The sequence below is a fragment of the Limulus polyphemus genome, unplaced genomic scaffold, assembly GCF_000517525.1.
Source record: "Limulus polyphemus unplaced genomic scaffold, Limulus_polyphemus-2.1.2 Scaffold3297, whole genome shotgun sequence".
Taxonomy (NCBI): Eukaryota; Metazoa; Arthropoda; class Merostomata; order Xiphosura; family Limulidae; genus Limulus; species Limulus polyphemus.
In genome coordinates this window covers 81,066-100,839 of record NW_013668907.1, presented here as the reverse complement: position 1 = coordinate 100,839, position 19,774 = coordinate 81,066, and the positions used below count along the sequence as shown (strand labels likewise).

Here is a 19,774-nt window from a genome sequence, read left to right as displayed (position 1 = left end):
AGTCAGTTTTGTTAAGATACGCTGTAGTTGTTGGTGTATCTATATTATTATGTATCACTATTTTAACTACTATATATATATATATATACTGAGAACCTTCACTCATGGACTTTATGAGTAAAGCAGATAGGAATTTTTGCCCATCCCTAATGACCTGTGATTCTTACAATCCAGGTCTTTCTGCTTATCGGAATAAGGAAATGCAGATGCCCACTGCACTGTCTCTGGTGTGTCATTCCTCCAGACCCCCGAATGCATAACCCCCCCTCTCTTTCTTCTAGTGGAGCAAGGGGGTCCTTACCACTTCCAGTTCCCAGTTGCTGGAGTGGTGGACCATGGAGGTTTCTTCATGAGTGGGATTTGTACAATTAAACAAATTTCATAGTCATAGGTACCCATTTGGTGAGAAGAGGGCTGTCGTTATGCTTAATATTATACACTATCATAATATTCTCAATCCATGGTGCTTCTCCCAGATGTTTTTTGCTTGGGTTGACTGCACTTGTTGATCATGACATACACTATTAATGCAGGGCACTTTCACTGGATGTTTTCTGCCTGATTAGCCCACACTTATTGTTCTCTCTATATATTATGTACAAAATATGGAACAAAAAAGAATATGCAAGGCACTTCCACTGGATGAACCACATTTGACATAATCTAATGTATACCATGGTGCTTCCCCCAGATGTTTTGCCCATGCTGACCACACTTGGCTATCTTGATATAAATCCAAGGTGCTTCCCCTGGATGTTTTATGCCCAGGCAGGCTGCAATTGTTAATCTTATAAACTTATGCAAGGAGCTTCCATGTTGTTTTTGTCCTTGGACCACACACTTGGCATAATATGTCGTATCCTAAGGTACTTCTGGATGTTTTCTGCCGGGTGGACCGCACTTGGCCTATTCATATACAGTCCTCTAGCCCCAACCATGTATTCTGTGTGAATCCACCCTGTGTGTCTTCCTTTCTTCTTTACTGGGCAAAGAGTGTACCTGTTCCAGAAGTAGTGCTATACTCCACAGGTGTGCCTCCTATTTTACCTATTCACAGCAATTTTTTTCATGGTGGTTGTTCACCACTTGTTTTGTGCCTTCATTGGTCCCTCCACGTTTTCAATGTGGGATTCTAGCTTTGGGTGAGAGTAGGTAGTACCGTTTCAGAAGTTAACAATTTTCGATAGGTACTTACCTCATCTCACCCACTTCCCATTGTGCTACAATGGTAGAGGGAACTACCTGTGCTAGTATTGATGGTGAGGTATGATTGGTTGAGGGTAGTCACATGATCAGCACATTGCTGCAATGATGCAAGAAATAAAGGGGTATAAAAGTCTGGTGTGCTGTTCAAAATTTTAGCAATGCTTAAAGGGCAAATCAAGGTCAAGCTATCTTTTGGTGTTGGAGGTAAATATCTATCATAAATACATTTTAAATGTTAGAAAATGTTAACATTCTTGAAATTTTTAGATCCAGTAATGAAATGTTTAAGTATAGAACTAATTTTTCTCGCATTTTATACAATGTACTGAAAACCTCTGAATGATATAATGCATTCAGATAAATTCTGGTGGAATGTATGCATGTCATTCTGTTATTAACTACACATCGATGTAGTTGTAGCATGAAAGAAAGACTTAATGAAGCCCTTTGTGAAAGAATTAAAAGCAGAATTATGTGGTATTAAAGAAAAACATTTTGAGATGTGTTTTGTATATCAACACATTGACATCAACATCTCTTTTGGGCTACATAATTTTGGTATCTCATGACAATATAATAGTACTGCGAAGAGAGGCTTAGTTCAAAAGTCAGTTAAGGAATTTTGTCTCCAATCAGTTGAAGTAAGCTATATGTTTTAATTCTGATTTCTTTATTTTATCCAGTGGACCAAATTTATCATCTAGCTTCACCTGCCTCTCCTCAACATTATATGCTGAATCCAATAAAAACAATTAAAACCAACACTTTAGGTACAATGAATATGCTTGGTAAGTTAATTTCCTTTTCCTTCTTAAAGATTTTAAATCTTTTTTTTTTTCATTATGAATAGAGCCTTGCAACTGATTCATCAGTTGAAAAATGGAAGTTTTATAAAAATATTAAAAACACTGTAATACCAAAAACAACTTGCATTACGGATGTTTCAAAATTGCTTCAAATTCTATCATCAGCATTAAAACCTCAAGAAGTTAGTTCACAATATTTTAACTACAAAAAACAATTGCTATTGAGCGAGTAGTTTTCATATTCATTCAGAAGTTTGTTCTGCCATTTAAAATGTTTTCCATTTTGGAGACATAATCAGATCTGTTTAACATGTTAATTGCTACAATGCTTGGCATCATCTGTGTCAAGTATTGATAAAAGTTTTAGTTCAGTATCTTTGTGTTTTGAATTTAAACTATAGTAATAATAACAAATCTAAAACATTTCGTGCTTATATTTCTATATTTATGATGCACATGGACATTATGAACACACACAAACAAGTCAAACATGTACATCATCAGCAGTGAACGTGTTAAAATGATGACACATGCACATTTATCTGGTCATATAACTTTCTGTTAGTGGTAAATTTTTTAAGGAGAACTCAACACGTGTAATAGAAGAAGGTTTTTTTAAGGGGGTTGGAGTTATAGATGGAGGACAATGCCACATTTTCAAATTTACTTTGATGAGACATTCTATATTTGGTGTGTTATCTTTGTTAAAACTAGGAAAGGATTTCAGAGTTTTGTAGATACATTCAAATGGAAAATAAGTAATTTGAGAAACTAAGTTTATGGGTAGATAGATAAAAATCTACACTATTTGGTAGAGCATTCTTACATTGTTTGATTTATGCCAAGAGATGTTTTCACTGAAAGTAGTTTGTTAAGCTTGACATTTTGGTTGTTTTCAAGTCTGGTGATGGTTTTCAGGCTCATATTTTAAATCAGGTTGTTGAGATGATGTTAGTTGATCCACAGAATTTTCTTCTTAAGTTCAAGACTGGCTGTAGTATGTTGGTTTGTTAGCTGTTTTTTTCTGATGATATTTGTTTTCAATTCTTCTACAGTTAGCTTTCTTATACAGCAATGATAAGCAAAAGAGCCTTGGAGATTTTGGTTATTTGCCTTTAAGTTCAGGAATTTTGGAATAACTTTTTGGTTTGTACATGTTAAAAACTGACCTCCATAAATTTGAGATCAAGCTTTTCAAGTGTACAATACAAACGTAATCCACAGTATCCATACTGATGTGCCAGAGTATTTGCAACTGATTCATCAAATGAAAAATGAAGTTTTATAATAGATATATAAAACATGGTAACACTAAGAAACATCTGATGCTTCGGAATTGCTTCAAATTCCATCATCAGCATTAAAACCTCAAACATTTAGTTCACAATATTTTAACTACAAAGAAACCCATTTGTTATTAAGTGAGTAGTTTTCATATTCAGTCAGAAGTTTAGAAAGAACAGTTTCAAACAGTAACAGTATAATAGAATGTATGATAAAACGTGGCATTCACATGATTAATAATGGTGTCAAGAGAGAATGTTATGAAGAAAGGCTTAAATATAAGTATAAACACTGCATTTTTAAAATAATAAAAATTAAAAAATTAACCTATAATTACAAGAGTTTTGAGATTCCTTTAAGTTGTATTAAGACTCACAGTGTGAGAGTACAAATATCTACTTATAATTGATATTCTAAATGATAGACGCATTAGTTGATATAATGATCTCATTTGGCAAATACTATGAAATTGTTCTCATATTAAACTTGTAAGCCATTGGAAATGTAATTTTGCAGTTTTCTTCACTAAAAGTTTGTGCATTCCATTCTCCACTTTTTAAAACTTTCATTTTGTACTTTTGAGTGTTAAATCAACACTATCACAGCATAATGATGCTGTTATAGATTCATTCATTAATTTTAGGCTTAGCAAAGAGAGTAATAGCTAGACTGTTAGTAGCCTCTACATCAGAAATTTATGGAGATCCTGAGATTCATCCTCAATCAGAATATTACTGGGGCCATGTCAATCCAATTGGTCCAAGAGGTTGTTACGATGAAGGGAAACGTGCAGCTGAAGCCCTCTGTTATGCTTATGCAAGAAAGGTATTGGTTTCATAGTATTAGTTGGTCATAGTTTCTTATTTTTGATAACTGTTTATGGATCTGTAGTTGTTGAAGATGTTCCATGCAGCTGTATATCTATTTATTATATATTATTTGTTTTATAATGAAATTTATTTTTTATTTTTCTTCTAGCTGTAAGTGAAATATTCAGCTTTAGATTTTTTCTGATATAAATTTCATTAATATTTGTTTTGTATAAATCAATTAAAAATATCCAAACTTTTAAACCTAATTTTATATTTTCTCTTCAATTGTAATGTTCATTTGGGAAGTCTTGTACAAAATAAAACATTTTCAATATGCAAAACATCTGCAAGTTTGTAGTCTTTGTGTCATCCCTTCTCTTTCTCTCTATGTCCATGAGGTTCTCTCTCTTTTGGGATGAGGTCTTCTTTGAAAGTGCTCGTTCCTTTGAGTCAGACATACATTGGATACTTCTCGACCAGTGGAACTTCCCTCATGATCCCTTGGACCATTGCATTTTCCTTGATTCCCCTGAGTTTTTGTGTCAGTGGTCAATCGAGGAGGTTACTCTCCATATCCACATTCTGGTACCTTGGTAGTTCATTGAGCTCTGTATCCTTTCCTGCAGGAGAGAGTGGTTTTGGTTCTTTCTGCAGTTCCATTATCGTCAGCTTTATCACCTAGACAGGTGGAACCATGTACGAATCTCTGTCTGGTCAGACACTGAATTTTGTGTATTGGGCCAGTGACCTTGATGTGACTATTCTGGTGGGTCATGTTCCCAGAGTTCTGATTATTGTGGTCAATCTCTTATGTGTTCCCACCAGGTTCTCCACAGAGTGGTCTCTTCATCCTCACGTTTTTCTGGAGGGAGGGGGGGTCTCAACAGAGAACATTGCATATTTGTATGTGTTTTCCATTCATTGGTACACCACACCTTCTTCCTTTTAGTTTTAGTTCCTCACCCTTCAGCTGTGGAGATAGATGCTTTTGGTCAAAATTGGAAGGGTATTCACCTATATGTCTACCCCTCTGATTTGACTCATCTTCTGGGCCTTTTCCTTTATCCAGACCAAACTTTGTTGAGCTCTGCTGATTCTTCTATATTGACCACTCAGATGTGGTTCCCTCTGCTTTGGCCCTTACTGGAGCAATGCACCTTATCCTTTTCTCTGTCCTGTCTGCTCCTCAGTCATCCCTGATTTGATGTTTTTCTTAGAAACATCTCTATACTCCTTCTTTCAGAGTTGACTTTTGTCCAGTCATGTGCATCAGCTCAGGGGGCTCGACCCTATTTGCCTACCCTCTGTTCAGACTCCTCCTCTTCTGGGTCTTTTACTTTATCTAGACCCCCTCCTTTCTGTGTTCTTTTGGTTTCTCTGGATTGGCCAGCTCCAACATAGTTCCCTCTGCTCTGGCCCTTCATGGAGCAACTGACCCAGCACCTTTCTCTGTCCACCACGATCAGTTGTTTTTCCAACCTTTCATCAACATACTCTATCTTTCTATGTATTGTTTGTCCGGTACTGTACCTCAGCTCAGGGATTCACCCCTCATGTCACATCTTTCATTGCCTACACCTTTTGCCCTTTCTCTTTGTACCAGGGTCTTAAGTCATGCTTCAGTCTTTGGTCTTTTTCCCAGGGCTTCCATCCTTTCTGTACTTCTGTTCCTCATCTGTCCTGGTTCTTCATCTGGTTGTTTGTTCAGGGTTTTTCTGTTTCAGTTGTTGCTCTTTATAGAGCTGCCCTGTCGAACTCTTCCAGAAAGTTTCTCTTTTCCGGGCTGTTCTATTTCTTTCATCTGGTCCATTCAACATGTTTCCTTTGTCCTGCCAGATTGGGATCTCCATATTGTTCTTCCTATCTTGCATGGTTCTCCTTTGAATCCTTTACAATTTGTTCCTTGGAAGATATTTATTTCTCTTACGACCTCAATCCTCCCCCTCCTTGCATGTTGTCTTTGTCATTCCAATTTTTATGACATCTTTTATAATTTCTTGTATGTTTTTCATTATCCAAATCTGACATTTCCTTCCCTGGTTCTTGGCTGACCAGGTAGGTTGTTTTGCCTTCTCTTCTCTTCCCTTCCTTTTCCCATTCATTTCTGGATCATCTCCTTTGTCCAGTTCATTTCCTGCTGTGTTGTTTGGCTCGTACTGTCTCCTTTCGTTGTTTTTGTTTCTGTCTCATTGTTCCATGGCATTCCTGCTTCCCCTGATATTTCTCTTATCTCATGGGTTGGGTTTATCAACTCCCACACCTGGCATATTTGAATGTGTCCCTAGCAGGTCGCTTTCTACATATTGTTTCTTCACACGTAATTTGTCATATAACTCAGTCTCTAGCTGTTTGACTCCGCCAGCGTTTGGAGGGGACTTTTCAGGCTAGTATATGGACAATTCCCTAAACATTCATCATTCTTTCTCTGCACAACTTTGCTATGTCTTCCTTGGACACATATCATTTTCCTCCTGTGGTGATTCTACACACATTTGTTTGCCTGTGACTGAGGTAAGTCATCATATTATTACTTTTCATTTCTCTTTTATCATTGCTTGTACATCATATTTCAAAATGCCACCTGATGGTGGGTGTTGCCTGGTCAGGTATGCTGAATTTTATATCCCATCCCTACTTACCCGTGGTTCTTACAATCCAGGTCTTTATGCTTTTCAGAATAGGGAAACACAGACACCCATTGCACTGTCTCTGGTGGGTAATTCCTCCAGACCCCCCAAAGCAATCCCCTCCCTTGCCACTTCTGGTTCCCAGTTGCTGGAGTAGAGGACAGTGGAGGTTTCCTCACAAGTTGGTTTTGTACAATAACACTATCTCATAGCCATATGTACTCACTCGATGAGAAGAGGTGTATCATCATTATGCAGCATATTATACACACAATATGGCATGAAATCTATTATGCAAGATGCTTCCACTGGATGTTTTCTGTCCAGATGGACCACACTTTACATAATCCAATGTATACCAAGGGGCTTCCCCGAGTGTTTTTGCCTGGCTCTATGTGTCTTATCTTCTTTACTGGGTGAAGAGCATACCTGTTCCAGAAGTAGTGCTATACCCCACAGGTGTGCCTCGTATTTTATTTGTGGCACACCTGTTTTTGTTTTTTTTATAGTGGTTGCTCTTCACTTGATTATTTGTTTTCACACCTTCACCAGCCTCTCAACCTTTCGAATGTGGGATTCTAGCTATGGGGGAGAAGAGGTAGTACCATTTCGGAAGTTAAGATTTTCTAACACTGAAAATGTATTTCCGATAAGTACTTACCTCTTCTCACCCACTTCCCACCTTTCCTCCCCACTGATTTGTCGGTGTTTTCGGGTTTGTATATGTCAGTTCTCAAATATGAGGATTGTGCAGCAAGGGTAAAGGGAACTACCTGCACTAGTATAGAGGGAACAATGGAATTGGTGGAGGGCAGTCACATGATCAGCAGATGTTGCTACAATGGAGCAAAAATATAGGGGTATAAAAGACTGATGAGCTTTTAAAAAGTTTACCAATGCCTAAAAGGCAAATGAAGGTTGAGATAGCTATGAGTGTGATGAGTACCTATCGGGAATACATTTTCAATGTTAGAAAGTATTATCTTCAGCTCTACATGAAGTCTACAGTTGATTTTAATTATAGTGATTTCCTTGGTCATCATCTTTTTTTGAAGCTACATCTAGGTTTAATATCATCTTCATACTGATCTGGACAATGTAGGTCTTACTTTCCTGTTAATGTGTTTGTCTCTGTGATGTTCCTTTATAGACATATTCTCTACCAGATATGTATAGAACATAGTAGGTAACATTTCTTTATTGTATCACCCTCATCTTTGTTTTCTTATTTGTAATACTTTTCCTAGGGTGTTGATGATTTTGAATATTGCCTCATAATATTAAATTTATTCATAAAACACTTCAGTTGCTCTTTAAAGCCAGAGATGTAAGGGAACAATGCTTTTTCTGTTTCTTTTTAAATCTAAATTTTGCTGGTCATTTGTTAATATTGTGAGATAAAACAAATACTAAATCTCTTTTATTAGATATTAAGTGGCTTGAACTAAACTAATTTAATTGGTGAATTCATGTCTTTCCTTGTTTAATCCAAGAAATGGACCCCACCAATTTTTTAAACCTATTTCTCTAAACTTTTATGCATCTAATTACTCGTGTGTTCAGGACGTTGTTGGCTACAGAGTCCCTAATAATGAGAGCCCACAAAGACAAAAATAAAAAAAAATACCATCAATATTGCAGTTAATCCCAGTAATTTTTTTTGGTCAGTTCTTTGTATTCAGCATGTTACAGGTAAAGTTATAGAATTGTAAAATATGATGTAATATATTATATGTGGACTCCACCAGCGGTGAGCAGAATAAAAACAAGCTACTTATTTAAAGATTAAAATAAGGAAAAAAACTGCCTTAAAATTTTCTTTTAGCTGACACACAGAACAGGAGTATTTTTATACCTCTATTAATTGCTGTCTGAAATGTCAAATTGCAAGATAATATGATCGAAGTAATATACATAGCCCTCTAGTGGCTCAGTAGTATGTCTGTGAACTTATAACGTTAAAAATCAAGCTTTGATATCCGTGGTAGGCACACAGCACTGAAAGTCCATTGTGTAACTTTGTGCTTAATTACAGTGAAAGAAAGAAACAAACAAAGATATATATATATATATATATATATATTAGCAATAAGCAATATTAAGTTGAGAATTAAAAATATGTAGAGGAAAAACAGCTAAAACATTATATAAAATATATGGTTTTATTTTACAAGTTTTTTACTTTTACAAAAGATTTATTTTCCTCATCTGTAAAATCTTTTATTTTTTAATTGAATTTTTTAGCAAAATGTGTTATGGGTTTAATTTTTGCTTGTAACACAGGAAAACGTTGATATAAGAGTAGCACGGATCTTTAACACCTATGGCCCTCGAATGCACATTAACGATGGACGTGTAGTCAGCAATTTTATTATTCAAGCCTTAGAAAATGTTCCAATAACGGTATGTTTTGTTGATCAAGAGATCAAATGTATATGTATATTTTTTTATATGTATTAGTGACATTACTGCTTAGGTACATAATTAACTTTTAATTGTGCTACAGCATTTAATATCCAAATACCAATGATTTAATTTGAGTACATCATCAAATATTCTTTTAATAAAATAATTTGTTATATATAATTTCCAGCAGATTTTGACAGATTTATTTGACACTAGGTGTCATATTCAAGGAGTAGGATTTTATAAGATCTTATGAATTTTTTCTAATATTGAAGAAACAAAAACTAAAATAATATCAGAGTAATTTTAAACTTTTATAGTTTCTAGAGTATATTATACATCATTTACTCTGATATAAAAGAGCAGAATTAATGAAGTGAATTGAGTATATTTTAGCCAAAGTATTTATGATGTTACCAGGTACTTGAGCAATTTTCATAATAGAAAAAAAATCATAAGAATGTTTTTCTTCAGATTTATGGCTCAGGAAAACAGACTCGGGCCTTTCAATATGTCTCTGATCTTGTGGAAGGACTTGTTGCTTTAATGAATGGAAATTATTCACAACCTATCAATTTGGGAAATCCTGATGAATATACTATTGAAGAATTTGCTACTCTGATAAAAGATTTTGTTGGTAAGATCTTCTGTTTAAGTTTTGTTCAAAATACATGTGCTTTTGACTTAGATAATTTGTTTTTTTATTTAATTTGTGATGAGAGTATTTTTTTTAACTAATTGAACTAACAAACATTTAATCAACTGAAATTTTTATGGTCTTCTGTAAAATGTGTATGAAGATAAATTTTTCATTAACCCTTTCCCCCCCAAAAAGTGCCCCACAATGGCTCGGGGGTAAGTCTGAAGGCTTATGAGGCTAAAAACTGGGTTTTATGCCTGTGGTGGGCATAGCAGATATATAGCCCATTGTGTAGCTTTGTGCTTAACATAAACAAACAAACCAGAAAAAAGTTATAACGTAGTTAAACAGATTTCGAAATACGTCATCACATTGTGTTTATTCATAGGATATTTATAGATTAATGTACAGTATATTTACAGTCTGAATAATTCATAATACTTTGTTCAGGAAAAAACTACATATATTTATCTTTGATAGGTTGTTTAGGCAGAGTATTCATTAATCTAAGTTTTAAATGGACAGCAACTACCTGTTGTAGAAAACTACAAACTTCAGCCATTGCAGAACATGCCATGTCAACTGGACACAACATAAACTGGGAAAAAGCTAGAATCATTGACACAGACAAATTTTGGAAGACAAGAAAAATTAAAGAATCATTTTACATTAACACAATAAAACCTTCACTCAACAGAGATTCAGGATTAGAGGTGAGTAAACTGTGGTTGAGGCTACAGGAAGTCTCTCCTCCAATCAGAAACGTGTTTTAACCAACCAATCATAACACGCTCTCCACAATCCACTAGAACAGTATAAAGACCAAACTACACCACACACAAACAAAAGGCGGAAGACTTTCAAAATGTCGTCCTCTAAATTTGTAGTTTTCTACAGCAGGTAGTTGCTGTCCATTTGAAACTTATATTCATACATATATTTATGTCAGAAGAAGATTAATCTCTAAGTTGTGACTACATTTTATTTAAATAATTGCTTCTTAAGATTACTTTTGAGTGAAGAAAATTAGAGACAATAAAAGTATTAAGAAAGTAATAATTCAACAATAATATCATCCTGTTTCATGACTGAAATTACTTGTCTTCATATATTTTTTTCTTTTTATTTGTACATTATGCATAAGATTGCAGTAAAACATATTGGCATCTGCTAAATTTTTGGATGGAGTTTACTGAAGTATGTTTGATAATATTATGTTCCATGCTAGAAATGAATAAAAACCCCATAACCCGAGCGCTTTCGAAAGGTGGACCTTTCTTCTTCACAGGATTCCCACTTGAACCTACGTGTTTTTCTAACATCATGAATTTTACATGCTATTTATTGATCAAGCAATGTGTCTGGAGCCTTAATACCTTGCTTTTATTCAAGAAAGATATTTACATTAGCTCATTAGGACTCATAAGTAAATATTTCTACATTGGTTGATAAAGATAAACATTTTAAAGCATCTTTGAAAGTATTTTATTCGATTTATAACCAGTATACTGTAACTTGAAGACTTTGAATGATGTCATATGGTACTAAAGTTTATTTGTTTTTTTGTTCAAAAGTTAATATTGAAATTTTATAGAGTGTCTTCTGTTATATAATTTTTAAGGGAGCTCTAGTCCTATAGTTTTCAAAGAAGGCCTTGAAGATGACCCACAGAAAAGGAAGCCTGACATCACTCGTGCCAATAATTATTTAAATTGGAGTCCCAAGGTAATTTTATTGTGTGCTTAGATTTTTTATTTTCAGGATTAGAATAAAAGGATTGTATTTTTTGCTAAATGTAAAACATATAAAAAAGTCAAAAATATTTTTATTTATAATGATTCATGAATTTAGCATACAATGAGTTTCTTAAAAAGACAGAATTTTTTTAATTGCATTTATTATTATTTTTGTTACACCATACCTTTCTCTAATTTTTGTAGCTATAGGTTCATAAGATGTTCAACTTTAAACTATTATTCCTTAGTTTATTTTCAAATAGAGGAAGGTATTAATCATTAAAACTATAAAAGTTGTAAAAAATATATATCTGCTTTAACTAGTAAAAAAGTTATCCACAAAAGGTATCCAACCTGCAAATGACTAGAATAATTTTTAGTGTTATTTAAAGAGGTTTATGTATCACTAGTCTATCAACATACATGTTGTTTTTTCAATATGATATCTTATCTCTACTCACAAAAAGCTTTCTCGACTTACACTGCCCTCCAATATTGTTGGGAAAATGTAATCGAAGTATCGGGGTCCAATCCCTACAAAAGGAGATGTGACACCAAACACTGTGAATCAAGATAAGGGAAGGTGGAACGATGCTAAGCAAAAGTATGATCATCCATAGTACGTGGGGGTCGAGGCATACTGATCCCAGACACAAATGTTCCTAAAACAACTTGCATGAACTCCAATATCCGTGGAAGGAGGAAACACTAAATAATGACCTAAAGGCTTGTTCCTGAGAAGGGCAGGGGTGGAACCATAGGAAACAGAAGAGAAGAACATAACATACCTGGTTAATCCATTCCATATAAGGGGAAGGAGGCTGGGCAAGCCCCCCAAAATGACATGCAAATGAGAGATATATTCAGGAGGGGGGAATAAAGTTGTCCAAATCTATGTCTTCCCGATCACTGAAACCCTGAGCAGGTATGACTGGTCAATCATCAGTTTGTTTTGAATGCTGCATGATGGACCAGATCCGTCACTTCATGGGCCGAGAATCATGGTTCCGACCCAGTGGATGTGGTCGGTAAATCTGCTGCAACGGTAACAGCAGTTGTAGTCGTTTCCACCTGAAACTCCAAGTGCATAACTCTCGAAATTGAATGAGGAGAGAAAATAACTTGTAACTCTCCATGAATGAGAACACAAACAGTAAATAACAATGTAATTGAAGTAGAAAAATTAAGAAAATAAAAACTTATGGATAAGTTAATCAAAACCGTGAGTGAAAACATGTCTATTCAGTAAGACTGCCAATTGAAGAGTGGTTAACGGCTGCAAGATTAGAGAGGATGCTAGTTACAATAGATGTAGTGTTGCACTCCTATTGGTAGAGGGTTGCTGCATAATCATATGAATGTTAGTATGCAGTTATTTCATGTTAACATATATGAGGGTAAGTGGAAGTATCAAGGCGAGTGAAGATTGGCACCGATAGAGGGCAGTATAGGTCAAGAAAGCTTTTTGTGAGAGGAGTTATCTGTCGGAGATACATTTTCAGTTTAGGAAAATGTTAACTTTCATAAATTTTAGGATACCAGTGATCAGTTTCATTAAGTTGCATAAGATGTCATTTCTTTTGCAACACAGTATGAGACAGTTACTTCAAACAAGCTGCTTGAGAGGTAAAAAGCCAGAAATTGTACTTGCAGTTGCTCAACCTTGGTCAGAAAATGCTTCTGAGGTACCACTATCTCTGAAAAATATGAAATCCTTAACCCATAGGTCCTCTGCTGCTAGTACTATCATTTCAAATTATAACTAGGATGTTCCTGGTGAGCAGTCGTGGATACCTAGGTCTTGTTAACACATTAGTGCTACCACTGTTTCAGTTAGGTTGCAATAGCTGGCACTCGGGGACAAAGCTACTTGAACATTGTAAACAAAATTGTCATGCTACAGGAAAGAGAAAAAAGGTATTCTCCTGCAGTGTGGACTGAACGTAATTTGTTACATACATGTGAAGGTGCTCGAATGTGTGGTTGAGTTTTTGATGGTGCTTCCAGAATTCTGTTGCACTTCGTAGTTTATCAGACACTCCAATGAAGCTATCACTTCATTGATGGATACTGGATTTATTCTGTCTTATACTGACTGTTACTGGCAGAATGAAAGTCATCTCTTATTTTGGTTTTGGCATTGGTACATAAGGTGAATAACCATCTGTCCATATATATAAACCAAGTGGGACTTGGAGAGAGAACTTCTTAATCGATGCACATTTGTTTCTAGACAGAAAGTTGTGTTTTTCACACACAAGATCCATCACTGAAGCAGACAGTAGCAAAACACAAGTCTGAGTTGGTAGAACTCTATAAAACCCAAGTTGGAGATACTATAATTCTCTCTTCTACATATACTCATATAATACACTTCTTCAAGACTTTGACTGCTCGTTAACTTTTGCTGCAGGTCTATAATTCCAGCCAGTAAGTGATGCAAAAGTATCTGAACAAGCTTTATTTCTACTGTTACATCAACTGTACTATGTTCAAGAACAGATGCCTTATTACTATGCAGTTTTGGTTGGAACAGAGAGTTTAACTCAATAGATGGCTGGTGAAATCTTCCACTGTGTTTGTAGATCAGATAGCTGACTGGGTGGAACACCAGTCATACATCTTCATAGAGACACAAGAGATACACACCTGATAAATCAACTGCTATGAAAATTTTTTCTTGGAAGACCGAAGATGTTACCAGTAAAGAAATGGAGCAGATGTTTCAGGATGAAGTAATACAACCACAAGAAGGTGCTTGGCCATGTTAGCTAGTAATTTTGATAAAAGTATGAGGTATTTTAGTGTTGTGATTGGCAGTTATCTATTTGTAGAAATGTGTAGCACTCAAGATGACTTTTGTAATTTTTGTATGGTGCCATTCAGCTTGGGTATGTAATGCATCCAGAACGTTTGAGAAGCTGATAGAACTTACATTGAAGAAGCAGCAATGGTAAAGATTCCTCATGTGTGAATAATATTCTAGTGTGTTTGGCCACACATTTCAGTCTGTTATTGAGTGCTTGAAAATGGTGTTTTAATGAGTAATAAAGGCAGGTTTAAATTTGGAGCTAGGAAAGTGTGCACTTATGAATACTAGTATGTAGTTTCTTAGTAGGTGTGAAGGCCCATTTATTCTGTGAAAATGGCAGTGTTTAAAAACTAGACTGAACCTGTGACAAAAAAAAAAGTTTATAGCCTTTTAGGTTTTGCCTCATATTATGGATATGTTTTGGCCAGTTTCTTCAAGACAATGTTATAATTGTATGTTCTGATTAAAGCTGATTTTCCATTTTGGATGGACTGAAGCATGTCAACCAATGTACATTGATACTGTATAATTAAAACCCACTTGTAGTTGTAGTATTTGTCAAAAACTGTTGCCACTACTTGGAGAGCCTGGAAGGCAGATTGTACATTGTATTACAACTTTTGCAGAAATGTCTTCTTTCTTTCTTTCTTTTCTTTTTTTTTTTATTTTTAATTTATTATTATTATTATTATTATTACAGTAATGTAAATTGATTGTCTTGCCAGATGATGGAGCTTTGTCCATTTGTTAAATACTCAGATCCTGACATCAATTAAAATAAATTATATAGATAGTGGTGAATGTAACTTTTGGAGGAGCTGCTGGAAAACTTACATCGAGTTTGGTTGCTAATTACTATGCAGTAAGGTGAATTAAGTCCTTCTGAGATCAGCAAAAACATAGTGAGCGCACAACTTTCAACACTTGTATAAGCATTTTCAAGTGCAGGATAGTGTACTGTACTGTGAAAAACATGATGTAACCAGTGTTTCATTGGTGGTGGTGGGATATGTTCAATTTGGTATATTTAAAATAATCAAAATATTTGTAGGTTTGTGAATAATCTGAGCAAAACTAAACAACAAATTACTGATTCATTTTAGACAAACAGAAGACAAAGTACCAGAGTTTTCAACTGTTTTGACTTAGAATATGTAATATTTGGTAATATTGAACTGTTCACAAGTTTACAGATTTTACTTGATATTTCCTCAACATTCATTTTCTTTATTCATGAGATTTTCAAAATTTCATTACAGGTTTCTGTATTTAGTTAAAAGCTTGAGAAAGCAAGATGTGTACAGTAATGAACTGTATTATTCTTACCCTTAGACAATCTCAGATTGTTAGAAAAGCTAATACAGTTATATCTGTCTCTCTCTGTATGTAGCTAAAATGCTGATTAAGTCATTTATTAGTTGCTGCTAATCTTCTGATGTTCTGACCATTTGTGGATATAGGATTCCAGAAACCTTCATTGTCCTTCCTTCAAATAGAACTTGTCACATCACATGGGTGACAGAACATTTTGGGAAGTTCTGGTGGAGGGGAAGCTTTAACATAATTCTTGTTTTATTTACTGGATTTGGCTTTCAGATTGTTTTTTGAAGGTCATCTTTTAGGCCACTCTAGCCACCACAAAAAGCCAACCTAAAGGTGGATAGACTTTTTGTATTCTGTTCAGAGATTCTACCCCTATATGATCTTCTGACTTTGTAACAAATTACAAATTTACATTATAGATATTCATAAGCCATAAAGGTAAACTTTTATCCTCCAAGCTTCTTGCTTTTACTGAGATGTAAACTAGAATGTCAAACTTACATGCCACACCCGCCTACTACATCCTGTCTTTCAAAAGATGTTTATAATTTTCTCTGATAATCAATAGAAAGAGTAAATTGTACACTACATAAATCATAAATAAGTCTGATTTTTTTAGCCATAAAAGTCAATAGTTTGCTGTTTGAACTCCGTGAGTTTGGACCAAAGACATTGATCCAAGAAGTAATGGAATTTTTAAACCGATTTATAAGTTAGTTAAAAACCAAGTAAATTACAGTGGTTTTTGTGGCATCTTAATCTAGTGAATATGTTTTTGGTTTTCTCAACTTCATATTGGAAAGTTACATAAATTATTTTTTAGACAACAAACACAGTAGGGAAAAAAAGGGTATAAAAATCATTACCTGCAGCCCGTGTAGATTAATATAGAAATAATTTCTACCAATTCCATATAGTAATGTGATGCATTTGGTAATGATGGAATGTTTAGTGTTGTCAGGAATAAACATTGATGGATGTAGTTTTGGGCTGCAGTGGGTGATGCTATCTGGTATGAAGTACATCACTGAATATGCTTGCTCTTTAGGGTTCTGTCAGGACCAGTCACCCAAGTGTACAAAATTCTTGACTAATATAGAATACCCAAGAGGCCAACCTTGAAATTAGATGAGACTAATGTTAAATGAAGAAGGATTAATCTATATACTACTAAAACTCTGAGATTGTTTGTATGCTTGTCTGTAATTGAATACAGCAAAAACAGTGCAAAATATGATAATATGAATAGAATATGAGAAATGAGAATAGAAACAGAATAAAACAAGTTTAGTTGAAATTGGGCCACGGGTTATCAAGTTAGCGCCGTTTTCGAGTCACTTTTATGAAAATTTCTAGCATGAGTAATTTTACATCACACTATTGCTTGCACTTTTTATGAAACTTCTTCATTCAAATTTATTTCCCTGTCAATGTTCTCATCTTCATTAAAAGGCTAAGATGACAAAAACAAGATCTTGAAGAATTTATCAATAATGTGCCTTGGTTATGGTAGGTAATTCGAAGAAAAAATAAAGTGTTACTGTTTCTTATTTGTAGAAAGTTTAATAGGAAAGACAACAACATAATGAACTAATTCGTCACAATACCTGAAAACTCTGACTTCACATTTTTGAAAAATGAAATGGTTGTTCCTTTTACTCCCGACCAACAATCAAATATTTTTTCTTGAATTATGAATAAAACGAATGGATTGAAATATTTAATTAAATTATCTCAAAATAAACTTTCATTTTGGTGCAATATTGAAATTAGCTTGAATTATGAATAACATCTGAATAGTTGGTGACCCAACGGGTTGTCTAGTAACTACTAATATCCTGCTTCATAGGAACCATATCCTACAGCTTTTTGTAGTATTATATGCTAGTGGTGCAAATGGTCCTGAAATTAACTAAGCTTAATGAAAGATAATGCCCACCCCTTAATGCTTAACTGTTTGATACTCTTCTTAAAAAGGGAGGATTGACTGAACACTCACTGGACTTGTAATGGATGTTCTTTAGTCTCGTCAAGTGGTTCTAGGACACTAACGTATGCCTAGAAACATTTCTTTCACAGGAGTTATCAAGGGTAATTCAGGACTTTATCAACATACATGAGTGCCAGGCTGTTCTTATTGTTCATACTCACCACAATCCACAATGAACTGAAACATAAGTAAAGATCTACACCTGTGTCAACCAAATATTCCAAGTTCCCTTAAAACAAGTAGCTTTTAATGTACAGTCATTTTAAATGTGGAATGTTTTTGTAAAACTACCTTGTAAACTAAATATAATTTAGTTTAATATTGCACTTAGTGCTTTAAAGGTTTCCTCATTTTGTTATGCTCCCTTCTTTGCATGAAAAGAGGGTGTTTGGTACAAACAAAAAAAACGGGTTTTACCCACAGTGTGTTGCAATGGGTGGTGCTACCTGGGATGAAGTACATATCTGGTACTCTTCAGTTTATTCAAGAGCATGAATTATAACAAAAAATTTAAGTTTTTATGTAAACTTGATTAGTGAACTGTTATAGAATTGTTTAAATATTGAATAGTAAATATGAGATTTACCTGGCATCTCATAGTTTAATCCTGGAAGCATTATACAACTGTATATTTAAACAAAATATACTTATGATTAGAAAGAAGGAAAAACTGAAATTTCTTTGTCATAATTCTAAGGGTATTTGACTTTAGTTACAATATTATAGCTAAACCTGCTGAAATATAAACATATCATTAAAAAATCCATCTGTTTAGCCTATTTCTAGTTAGCCCCCGATATATATCAAATGCTGTGGTCAATGCAACCATCCAATAAGTTCAATATGTAGAAAAATATTTTGGAAAACTATTTCTAATCTAAAACGTAATTTCTTCGACTTTATACACTTCACTAATGAGAATTGCAATGTCATGTTGTCAATGAACATATTTTTATCTTTATTAGGTCAATAACTCTGAAAAAATTGGTTGCTAACTTGCAGTCACAATTCTGTACTTTTGTACTTTCAGTCTTGTTTTTGAGATTAATCTTGGTGAGGGTTAATTCTTTCATTAAACATTGACAGCTGGATGAGGTTTAGATATTAACCAAGTGAAATTATCTTGTTTCTAGGTGACAATACAAGAAGGCTTAAGAAAGACTGTGGACTATTTTAGGAAAGAAGTTGAAATGTCAAAAAATTAAAGACTTGACTTGTGCACATGGTTGAGGAATTGGGTAGCCATTAATGAAAGAAACAACAAACATGATTTGGTTTAAAGAAATCTTATATTTCAAAAATTAATGGAATCAGTACTTATAAATCTTATTTTGTTCTGTGAAATAATGTTTGTCATTTAATACAAATTACTGTTTTCAGTGAATCTATGAGTTGTATTTTTAAATTTCGTTGTAAATCACAAATGGCTGTGAAAAAGTTGTTTTAAGTGGAGGATTTCTGGATGATGTTGTTTTAAAAGTTGGAAATAAAGTTTATAATTAACCATGTTTTGGTTTTTTATATAATCAAAAGACATGGTATGTGTATACAGACACTGAGACACATACAAATATACATGTGAAACAAAAGTTGGTATACATTTAGTTCTATAGTACTAAAGAAAATGTTACAAAGAAGACTGAAATCAATTTAGTTATTGTTTGTTTCAGACTAAGACGTAAGAAATGTTCTAAATGAAACAACTGTCTAGTCAAGTATTGTTTCTTGACACTTGTGTATAATGTTATGTTAAAATAATAAAAAAAGATAATGAATTATTAAATATAGACGAAGGTCCCACGAATATCTGTGTAAGAAAGTGGAGGAACCTCCTTTAAGTATTATGCAGAAATAATACCCCCACATAGGTCACATGACTAGGTTAAAAAAGTGTAAATATAGCATTATTATGTCTTGCAATTTCACTCCTGATGATGAAGTTGAAACATGTAGAGTCAATTTTTTGGAGGTCATAAGATTGGCCTGAATGAAAAATGTTTTTAATTTTGTATCTTTTTCATATCGTGTGTTATTTGTTGTTTTAACTGTATAGCCATTTTTTCCCCACCCCGTATAATAAAAAGCGAAATGTCTTGTGTAATTTGAGATTTCTCAAGGCATTTTATTTCCTT

At 34.2% G+C, this 19,774-nt stretch overlaps 1 protein-coding gene across 5 annotated transcripts in view; it reads left to right on the top strand.

Annotated features, from left to right (window-relative positions):
• The window catches only part of LOC106469093 (UDP-glucuronic acid decarboxylase 1-like), a 49,394-nt gene extending 30,249 nt beyond the window's left edge, over nucleotides 1-19,145 (top strand). For all 5 annotated transcript variants that reach the window (XM_013929548.2, XM_022397505.1, XM_022397503.1 and 2 more), the window contains exons 5-10: nucleotides 1,890-1,994; nucleotides 3,940-4,121; nucleotides 9,019-9,138; nucleotides 9,616-9,778; nucleotides 11,403-11,506; nucleotides 18,776-19,145. In XM_013929548.2, the coding sequence (XP_013785002.1) occupies nucleotides 1,890-1,994; nucleotides 3,940-4,121; nucleotides 9,019-9,138; nucleotides 9,616-9,778; nucleotides 11,403-11,506; nucleotides 18,776-18,847 (746 nt within the window). In that variant the 3' untranslated portion in view covers nucleotides 18,848-19,145. The remainder of the gene's footprint in view (nucleotides 1-1,889; nucleotides 1,995-3,939; nucleotides 4,122-9,018; nucleotides 9,139-9,615; nucleotides 9,779-11,402; nucleotides 11,507-18,775) is intronic.
• Nucleotides 19,146-19,774: the final 629 nt, after the last annotated feature.